Source organism: Idiotropiscis lumnitzeri, chromosome 1, assembly GCF_059441095.1.
Source record: "Idiotropiscis lumnitzeri isolate Australia: NSW breed Sydney's pygmy pipehorse chromosome 1, RoL_Ilum_1.0, whole genome shotgun sequence".
Taxonomy (NCBI): domain Eukaryota; kingdom Metazoa; phylum Chordata; class Actinopteri; order Syngnathiformes; family Syngnathidae; genus Idiotropiscis; species Idiotropiscis lumnitzeri.
This window is the reverse complement of record NC_142391.1, coordinates 14,290,735-14,301,721: the sequence shown is the minus strand read 5'-3', so window position 1 is coordinate 14,301,721 and position 10,987 is coordinate 14,290,735. Positions and strand designations below refer to the sequence as shown.

The 10,987-nt window shown below is 39.6% G+C and overlaps 1 protein-coding gene across 2 annotated transcripts; it reads right to left on the bottom strand.

Annotated features, from left to right (window-relative positions):
* Nucleotides 1-866: 866 nt before the first annotated feature.
* Nucleotides 867-9,777, bottom strand: klhl28 (kelch like family member 28). 2 transcript variants are annotated; one of them, XR_015846961.1, is made up of 7 exons: nucleotides 9,614-9,777; nucleotides 7,525-7,785; nucleotides 6,800-7,437; nucleotides 6,271-6,714; nucleotides 4,550-4,758; nucleotides 3,405-3,618; nucleotides 867-3,334 (listed from the first exon to the last, which is right to left on the bottom strand). XR_015846961.1 is itself a non-coding variant. In XM_088319161.1 (6 exons), exons 2-6 carry the CDS (start codon nucleotides 7,783-7,785, stop codon nucleotides 3,455-3,457), a joined length of 1,716 nt encoding a protein of 571 aa, XP_088175287.1. In that variant the 5' UTR covers nucleotides 9,614-9,777; the 3' UTR covers nucleotides 867-3,454. The 2 variants fall into 2 exon arrangements, 1 of the variants encoding a protein (XP_088175287.1); XM_088319161.1 differs by having other exon boundaries at nucleotides 867-3,618.
* Nucleotides 9,778-10,987: the final 1,210 nt, after the last annotated feature.

Here is a 10,987-nt window from a genome sequence, read left to right as displayed (position 1 = left end):
TACACAGTGAAGAATTGACATTTATTTCTCCAGCGTCATGTCCTAAGCATTATGTTTCTACTTTTTAGTTTAAAAAATGAATATCTAATATCCGGCAGGTACACACTAGAGGGCGGCATTCTCTTCACAAAGGAGAATCGACGGCTTTATTTGGATGCACGTTCGATCCTGTTCGCTACGGTCTGCACCGTCCATGACGTCGACCAGTGAATGCATCATTCGAGCAGGTGAGCAACAGTCGCACTTAATTGCTTTTTCGAATTATTTCATTATTCACATACAGTAATAATTATTGCTCCCTCCTGTTGCCTTGAATAATGCCACTTGAATTCGGTGAAAAATCCCTTATTTGGTATGAATGGTGGATCATATAATTACAATATACCGTGGCAAATATGAACAAATGAAAAAACGTTGAATTCAAACTGTTTTGATGTTATTTGATCATGCAGTTGTTACAAAAACAAAACGTTTTTAAGCAAACTGTTCTTTCTTGTACAAGTACTTCTGTCGGAATCTTTGTAACTCCAAAATCATCACTTTTCAAGAGGAAAAAGTCAAACAAAACAAAAAAACAGCCGTTTGTTTAGCCATTATGGCATTGTCAAAGAGAGACAACCATTTTCAACACTTGACATTGGTCAATAATTTGATAAATATTGCACACGCGCGTGTGGGTTGACCAAATTATAGATTTGTGGCCAAGAAAATATGAAATTGACAATGTTTCGACCCAAAAACAGCAATATGTAGTCTTATAAGTAACTGCCTTCTCTGGCCCATTTCAATGAGTTGCGCTTCAGTTGGTATAAAAAAAAGGTATACAGTATTTGATGATGCTGTGCATTCTTAAGAAAAACAGACTGTACCTTTTAAGGCAGGCATTTATTTTAAAACTGGGTACAACTGCACCTCACAGACGGACTACAATGTATGTAAAATGGATTTCAATCAAAAGTGGAAGGCTACTGTTGCTAAGGTTAGCTTGTATTCCCAGTTTCAATCCACAGGATAGCTAAATTCAACATCATCACCACCAGGGGGGGAAAAAGAAGCAGAGTGGTCATTTGGATAACATTGACATCAGTTTCAAAGGTTTTTCCTTTCAAACACAAACATACAAGTGGTCGTCCATCAGATTTCTTTGAACAAGCACTTTGGTGAGAGTGGTGGCAATGACATTAGTTAGGCCACAAGTGTACAAACTCAGGTGTAACGTCCATTTTCTTTTTGCAGATTCACGTTTGCAGATTTACTCAGCCTCACTCTAACAGCAGTTTACGTACACTTAAAAATAATAATAATTCAAAACTAACAAAAAAAAACATCGTGTTTAATAGACATGATGGTGGCAGCACATAATTACGCCTGCATAATTTGTACTGCCCATTCTGGAAGGATGTTCACAAAAATAAGCTGATAAGTCAAGGTTACAGGACATGAAACACAAAAAATATAAATCACAAATACTATATCATTCATCTTTTTTCTTAAGTATAACATGTTTGGAAAAAAAAACATTTAAACTATATCAACCCTTGTGAAATTTGCAAAATAGGCCTAATTTAATCTCTCGTTTTAATAGTTAAGAAAAATGGTTCATTTTATCATAGCAAGGGCAATGCGGAAGAGCGCATTGCCTGGCTTCTTAAATGGAGCAACTCAGTCGCAATACTCGTATACCTGAAACAGTCTGTTTAAATATACCTGTACCTAAAAAGAAAACGTGAATGGAATGAACAATCATGCACATGAAAATGAGGCTTACATCATTAAGTGGCGTTTGTTTAGACATTAACGGCCACGTGTCAAGTCAACACATGCTACGTTACAGCAATAACAAGATTGCCTTGGCTTTTTAAATACGCACAACTTAACATTTTTCTTATTGCATGATGTAAATGCCATTATCCGAAATGCAGATACGCACATCTTAAATATTTGTTCTTTTTTTCCTGGGAAGTGCAACTCGGAGCTTGCAAACAAAGTGTTCAAAGTAAGTCGACAAGACATAAATATAAATAACACCACCATTATTCAGCTGACACGGTCTGTGGGTGAAGAATCCTTCACACAGCTGTTTGACAGCATGACAGGATGCAATGCCACAGTGAAGAAAAAAAAACATTTTTGAATTTGGGGCATATCAGGAATGAAGGCTGCAATTTTGGGCAGGAAAGATGCTTTGGCACTTTGTAGGATTTGTGACCAAAGACTTGCTAGAACGGGGAATGCATTTTAACCTGCAGGTGAGACAACAAGTCTTCTTTGGAGTGCCCGTTCTTCAGAATAATTTAAATTTAAAAAAAAAAAGGGGGGGGGGCACTGTTTTCTCTTTCAGTGCTCTTTGTATGTATGGGTGGATAAATGTGCTTCAACAGATGAACACCTACGACCGTTATAAGGAGCAGACAGAGGTTGACCCAGTTGTGCGAAGCAACACAGACCCGCATTGAATCCTAAATATAGCACCAGTTGGCATTGCAGACAGACCAAAGGGTGCACTGATGGCCAGGTTCAATAAAAGGAAGGGAACTTAGAGCACAACGTGCCTTTAAAGATGCAAGAGGGGGGAGACGAGAGAATGGAGACACGCCACACCTCTTCACACGCACTCGCAACCCAGTGTGATAAAACATTTACAGGCGGTGCACTAAGGATATATTCATATCTATATATTTAATTCAGACTATTTACAAGTGAGAGAAACGCAGCCCTTGTTGAGAAAATATAAACAGTAAAATTCCTATTTGTGCGAAGCACATATTGTGATGCAGAACCTCGTGTCGGTAAGCACGAGCATCTGTTCTGCATGCAGACGCTAATCCATAAACAATCCTATCCGACATGCAGATACCCCTTAAGCATACACACGGACACACATCTACGTGGCCAACAAACATTCATACGACTACATAAACTACTGTTCTGCAGCAGTTGAACACGTGGTCCTTGATGCAGCAGGGAACATTAGAAAAATGATTGAACTGATTAATGGCTGAAGAGGTGGGGGAAAGGTATGCTCAAGTACAATAATTTTGGAACAAAATGTGACAATTTTTCCCAGAATCCTTTGGGAAATGGCTCCTAGTCTTCATTGCGGTCCGCCAGACAGAGCAAACGTGTCCTTGTGGCTGTGGCTGTGGCAGCAGCCATTGCGTTGTCAGCACAAGAGCTCTTCATCTTCTCTGCAGACACAGCCCCAACACCCCACTGACCTATCACATCCATCTGTCCATCCATCCATCTGTCCATCCATCCATCCAACCTGCCATCCATCCAGCAGGCATCTTGTCCACTGTTGCTCATGCTGGTGTTTGGCAATCCTTTGCACCTGAAGGATGAAAAGGATGTGGGGACGGAAAGGGATTCAACGAGGGGTGGAGAAAAAAAAAAAAAGAAACCTCTTTGTATTCAAGTTGACTCATTAGGTGCTCGCTGGCTGGGCCATGGGTCAAAGGGAAGTCAAACCAAAGTTACAGCGGCAATAGATCATGCCACTGGAGTCCAACCAGCTGTCTGAGATGGGATCATAGCGTTGGACAGTGTTCAGGTAAGATGATCCTGAGTGACCTCCCACGACATAGAGGTAATTGTCAACTATGGCAGAACCCACACCTGCAAGACAACGACACCAATGGGTACAATTCAATGAATGTTTGCATCATATGTCAAGAAAACAATTAGGGTAAGTCATTTCATTGGCTACGGCCTTGAAGCTGACGACTAACTTATCTTGCAGCTTTGGAGCTGCTGGAAATGATGCTACATGCCACAGTTTGATCCATAGAATTAAGGAGGACAGAGAGAAAATGTCATTTTATGTGCCTGCCTGTATACCAGTGCTTCTCAAATAGTGGGGCAGGCCCCAGAGCGAGTCAAAGACATGTCGGGCGGCAAGACTGAACTGGTCTGTATCTCGATTAAGAGAGTATCTCTGTTACATCGGCGTGACAATGCAAACGGATTAAAATAGCCAAAGTATCGTTAACGTTTTAATGTAAAAATGGACAGAGTGATGTTTTGTTGACACGGAAGTCGCTATGGATTCTTCTTCTACTACTATTTCCGGTAGATTTGGTCCATCTGCACATGCCAAAATAATTTGTTCTGAAACTGTAACGCGTGAACAATCAAATCCAACAACAATTGGATTAAAGTAATTTTGTCCATGTAAATGTAGCCAGTGGCATACATAAATGATCAAAGGCATAATAATAACAATGTAATGAATATATTATTTCCAGACAAATTAAGTGGAACTGGATATTCTCAGGAGGTAACTTTGATCATCTCTTACTGCACACTATTGTGCCAAAGCACCCTTGTGGGGGAATCGCTAGTTTAAGATAATGGCTATAAAACATGCACAACGTTCAACAAAACAGTCATGTTATAATACTAAATTTCATGGTTTCATCATATAGTCAAACGATAACCTATGTGGCCCATAACCGAATAAAGTTTAATCAGTCTCTTAATTATTATTAAAGTTGTCTAAAAAAAACAAACAAACGTCATTTTCAACTCCCGAATGATGTTCACTCACCTGTGCGTGGATCATTCATTGGTCGGCAAGCCGTCCACTGGTTCTGGTGTGGGTCATATCTCTCGATGCTGGACAGGTGAGAAACTCCATTGTGTCCCCCCACCACAAATATGAAGCCAAGCATGACGCCAACGCCGAAATTGATCCTCTTGTCTGCCATGGGGGCTACCATTTCCCAGGCATCTTTGCTAGGGTCGTACCGCTCCACACTGTGTAAAGGAGAGCAATAGTTAACATCTACTAGTCATCAACTAGACAATAGCTGTTAAAGATAGGAAGGAGTAAACTATCATGACCTGGCATTTCTATTGGCCCTTGGCAGTGGGAAAGTACTTGAGTGATTTTGTTTAACCCGTACCAACATAGTTTGCACCCAAACATAATAAGCTTAACATAAGTGTGTCCCATACAACATCAATTTGGCCCTGTACAAATCGATGAAATGAATGCCCAAAATACACACCGGAACACTGGCATTCTGAGATTGTTTTGCACGAGGCAAGTGAACAAAAGCCACGGGGAAAAAGAGCGAGAAAAAAAAGCATCAGTCCTCAGAGAGTCTCTGTCCAAACACAAACTCCTGAAGGCTTTCGGGAGTCAAGGAAACGAGCAACACAGACGGTGCTTACCAGAGAGCCACAGCAACGGCACTCAATGAAACTTCAGCTTCCACTTCACTTTTGACTTCACTCATAAACAAGGCCCTGGCCATTTTCTCAGCAACACATGACACCCCGCGCTTTAATTGCTAGATTACAAAAACGATCAAAGTCTTTGGAAAATGGCTGTTTTTAATGTGACTTCAAAAAAGCAACTTGAATTTCTTATGATGGATATGCATTCATCCACTGATATGACATTTTGGTGATCATCAACAGATTAAAGTTATTAAAATGTCCTATGAGAGGAAAACTGATTACATTTATAAAACCCTGAGATAACTGCCCAATGAAGTGGAGACTATTTGAGCCGAGATATTTCTTTAATTTATTTGAGTGGCGCACTCAGCAATTAATTGGGGCATGGCGTCCTAGTCATCCTAAAGTGGAGACCCCTATTTACGGGACTCAGAATCATCCAGTCAAATCTCATCTGATCTGATTACACTTTCCCTTGTTTAAATAATAAGAGCCCAGATTGTGGAGGACAAATATGTAAAACGAGGTAGGGATTTATGCTCTCAGATCACTCTTGTATTTGTAAATGTTTTAAACCAGGAGTCAACAACCTTTTTGAAGCAGAGACCTAATTCTTGATTAATGCGAAGGCCTAGCAGTTTGATTCTCACTTCAGAAATAACACATTTGCTCAAATGTACTTTAAAAATATTATATGCCATTTTAATATTTAAATTAATTTACGTGGATACACTGATGATGTTAATTAATTCTCACATATACGAGAGATAAATATCAAAATGCAACACTTTATTTCTATAAATCTCTGTCACTTTGACAAAATTCCGAGGAAATCGCAATGTCCATTCACTCGTGAGCTAGTTTTTGAACAGAGACCTGAAATAAACAACTATTCACACATTCACATCACAATGTACATAATATGCATGTGTTTGGAATATAACCAGGAAGTTATTGTACTCAGATAAAAATGTGGAGAACATGCAGTGAGTCCCCAACCTGAGAACAGTGAGGCGGCTATGCTACACATTCGTTCACTGTGCCACTCCATATTTGTATATTTCACAAGAAAATGAATAGTACCTGTTCATATGAGCTGGTCCATATCCTCCAATTGCATAAACCATGCCATCCAGAACAGCGGTAGCAAAGCAGCTGCGAGACTTGGTCATTGGTGCCACAGGCTGCCACTCCTTCAATTTAGGGACGTACTTTTCCCCTGACTGGAGGTAATATTGGCCATCGTAGCCGCCCAGTGCATAAAGCTCCCCAGCCAGGACCACCACCCCAAGTGTGCTGCGACACTCGGCCATATGCTCTACTGAAGACCAGGTGTTACTTTCGGGGTCCCAGCTCTCGACTGTGCTTTCGTGCCTCCTATAGCTAATGCCCTGTCTCATGTGTGTGGCGATACCTCCCACCACATACACTTTGTGGTCAAGCACTGCCACTCCAAACTCATATCTGGGAACACTGAGAGGCGCGAGTCCTATCCATGAATCGGTCTGCGGGAAATACATTTCCATGCTGCAAGGGAAAAGCGAATTACAGGTTAGCTATACTGCTAACACAAACAGGTAAGAAAATGTAGCTGTTACAATTCTGTTATTACCTTTCTAATGTGGCGAATAGTCCAGCCTTGCCTCCTACTGCTAGCAGCACCTTTGGAGCACACCTTGGTCTTGCAGACAACACAGTCTGATAGGAGAGTCTATGCTCAGGCATAAAATGATATTTGAGGGCCTCGTTGAGCAAGTGCTTGCATGCGTGGTCATCGCGTATGAGATGGTTGGCTTCATATAAACGAGTGAGAAATTTGACGCTGAGGAGTGGAAGGCGTACGCAGTGCAGCAGCTGAGCCAAATGCTGCTGTCGTTCCGTTACATCATATTTAATCCACGACTCCAGGGCGTAAAATACAGTCTCCTCTGTTACCACCTTAAGGCAGTCATTGGACACAATTTCATCCAACTCTGCCCTCGTCAGTTCAAAAAACTCCTCAGTCTGACAGACTTCCTCAAAATTCTCACAGATGAACTTTGTTGCAGCCAGGCACAGATCATGACAGCCATACGTCTCTGCAAAGCGAGATATGCCGATACAGTTCCCAGCATCCAGCTGGCTCTCCAGGAAGGAGCAGCACTCCTTTAGTACTAGCTTGACCTGGAGTAGGTTGGCTGCCGGTAGTAAAGATTCCACAGTTTCCTGGGAGATGAACACTGTGCCAGTGTAAGCATATTCAACAATGGCCTACAAGGAGGGGGAAAAAGTCACAGGTGGAACCAAAATGCTTCATTGATTTATTTTTGTTATTTCATTAACCAGCTTCGATCTTACCTGCAAGGCAGTCTCATCAATACACTGGAATTCAACCTCAGCAGTCTCCTTTTCTGACAGGTTACCCGTGAACATGGCCTTGAAGTAGGGACTGATGCTGGCTAGAACTACTTTGTGGGCATGGATCTTGGCGTCACCCACCCGGAGCACAATGTCGCATAGTTCGTGATCCTGCCGCAAGAGCTGAAGGCCTTGCAGCAGTTGTTCAGAATGGGGACGTGTGAGACTGGCAAACATATAGGACTGGTCCTGCTGGTCCATCTGAAAGCAGAAGCACAATAGTTACTCACATGGAGGTTAGACACCTGATAAGACAAGGTAACATGCTGCAAAACATTCGATACGAGGGGTGGGAGATGTATATCGTCCATGATATTATCGTCAGATGCTGTCACGATTCGCAATTTCAGTTTTATTGAGTATTAAAACTGTCTTTAAAAAAAGGACAGCGAAAATTCTCATTTGGCAAATCAACATGCATAGACTGCAAAAGAAGAGGAATTGATAAGTCTTTAATCTTCAAATCAGCGGGCAGGATTCAGTCACGTGACTCCATGGCAGCACTGAAGGGAACATAACATAAGTTCAAATACAGAAAACTCCACATCTCTCATCTGGAAATAATTTGGGATTTGACAAGACTACGTCAAAAAAAAAAAAAAAAGAAGAATTCACCCACACTTGTGTTCCACCATGATCCACATGAAGGACATAGGTGACACTGCGACTCCACAAGCACGACTACCGCTAAAAAAAGCTGAGCAAAAACCTCTTGAAGTCTTCGCCAAGTTGAGCAAACATGCACCATACCATTGAACCACTGCACCATTAAAAGCAATTAAACATTGGCAAGACATCACAAACGCTGCTATCACTTACATTTTTGCAAGCAGGTAAAAGTTGGCCGGATGTTCAAAATTTGCTTCAGATTCAGTTCATAATCCACATCATAGCTACATTGGCGTCTTTATCTCTGCATTTGTTGTCACTTCAAATATATATGCAATACTTACTCTTACTCTGCAATACTCTTACCATCTGTGTTAAGGACCATCCACAAAAGGGTGTCATATGTGGCACAAATTACCATATATCAAATAAAAGTGTTTTTGTTTGTTTTTTATTCTGACTGCTGTAGTAGCTGGAAATGTGCATGTTACACATCAAATTTATTGATATCTCTGATTAAGGAGAAACTGGATTAAATAAATTGTCAGAAATATTGTGAAAAATCAATGAAAACACCCCATATAGCCTGGGTGTAATTTCAAATTATTTATTAAACATTGCAATTGAATATCGTCATCCAATATTTTGTATAAAGCGGCTTTAAATATAAACAAGAGCTGTTGGCAAGAAACGATATCTAATAACTATGATCGTTCCGAGACGCGAGTGCAGATTTAAAGTATTTTCTTTTAGAATAATGACAAATTGTCGTTATCGAGTTTTGGGGAAGAAATATATATTAGTACACGGCGTGCATCAAAGAAAAGTGGCTGGTTATCAGAGATAGTTATATTGAAAAAATGCTGCCATCACTCAGGGAAGTTGTTAGGTTTTAGTTCAGCATGAGTAGTGCTGAAGATGCAGAATGTTTAATCAACAAAAATGACAGCGAACGTTGTTTTTAGCAAAACGTCTGAAGCTGCATCGCGTGTGTGGCTTTCTGTCACAAACGAAAGAGTAGTGAGTTTATTGGCAAGTGCTTCCACAAGGTGAGCGATATATTTGCATAGTAATGACATGATCAAAACCGTGCTAGCTACCTCTTAGCGTCACTTCAGCTTGAGGGCTAGCTAGCACAGTCAACCCAAACACCGCGAAATTAAGCACGAACACATTTCCAACGGAGCATGTTAGCGTTAACATCAAAATACCGAATTGTTTAAAAAATAACATTGCAAGAGAAAAAAGACCACGTCTGTTTTATTACGGTGTTTGGTAGCAGTGCAGAAAATAGCAGCTAAAAATAAACACGGTTACTAGCTGCATCATTGATTGATATACAGTAACATGGCTGACAGAGACACAAAACGTAACGTTTTGGTAAACTGTCCGCTGATAAGTTGACACAAGTAAAACGAACCTGGAACTTATTGTGCGTCCGGTGAGCCGCAGCGGTGATCGATTTTGCAGTGACAGAGTTCAGCAGTGACGAGTGGGAACCCCGGGCGGCGATCAGGGAAAACAACCTACTGCCAAGCTAGCCATAAAGCTACAGATGAGTTCTTATTATAAATGAGCGAGTAAACAGCATACCACTTCCGCTACTTTCAAATTAACAGCAGACTCACTCCTAACCCTTTCAAAATAAAAGCAAGCATACTCTCATCCTATCAACTCTGCGAGAGAATTATGAGCAAACTTCATTCGAAAAAGTTTTTATTTAAACCCCAGGATTTGACTAAAGCAATTGTGCATATTGTAAAAACAATAGAACAAATAAAACTGCATACTGAAAATATTTACAATTACTAATGTATTGTAATGTAGTACTAATACAGTAATATACAGTAAATTAAAAAAATAATTTAATCTCAAATCTGCAAGTGATTAGTTACACGTTGACATCTTGATTGAATAATAATAATAATAATAATAACAACAATATTTCTTTGTTGATGTAAAACCACAAAATTTAAATAAAGACTGACATTTTATTCTTAAAACATCAATTCTATAGCTCTTCATAACTGTGTAATTACTGTATAGTTTTGCGACCAGTGAGTTTAGTATATGCAGTCATAAATTGGGGTTGTGACCAGTGAATTTACAATGTAGGCAATTTAATTAAATTGCGGTAATATTACCTATGCAAAAGTGAGGAAATGTTTTCTGTCTCGAGCAGGTCTGGACAAGATATGGCGCATGTGCCACATACTTCCCGCTCCTTTTAAAAAAATAATAATAATTAAAATCAGGCCCACTGAGCGTTTATCAAAAATCCTGAAATACTTTTGTATTAATGCAAGGCAAGGAAAGCTAGCTTTTTTATACAGCACATTTCATACACAAGATAACGGAATGTGCTTCACATACAGTAGTTAAAATACAAGGCATCATTAAAGGCAAATAGATGACTGAGATGTCGTTATTAAATAAAATTGTATTGTTTAACAATTGCTATTTTATTATTTATTTTATCAAAACCACAAAAGGTTTCAATCGTTTTCATGGCGGCACTGAACTAGAAAAGCCAGCTGGCTATGGCCATTTGCAATAGCACTCTTGTCAAGACTTAATGCCAATTTAAAGTCATACCTATACATTAACTATAAACAACGTACAAAATGAGGAACCTTAATTTATTATTATACAATAAAATATCCAACATATTTAATAATTTAATTTTGATTTAATAATATTATTAGTAGTAGTATTTTATTAGTATTAGTATTAGTATTAGTATTAGTATTAGTATTAGTATTATTATTAGTATTATTCCTTACCTTATCGAAGA

What these genes read in the sequence shown, in the direction of transcription:
- klhl28 (XM_088319161.1), bottom strand. Translation starts at nt 7,785, where the DNA reads ATGGACCAGCAGGACCAGTCCTATATGTTTGCCAGTCTCACACGTCCC. An exon ending in TTGATGAGACTGCCTTGCAG is followed by an intron (nt 7,438 to 7,524) that starts GTAAGATCGAAG and finishes CCCTCCTTGTAG; the next exon opens with GCCATTGTTGAATATGCTTA. An exon ending in GGACCAGCTCATATGAACAG is followed by an intron (nt 4,759 to 6,270) that starts GTACTATTCATT and finishes TCCTTTACACAG; the next exon opens with TGTGGAGCGGTACGACCCTA.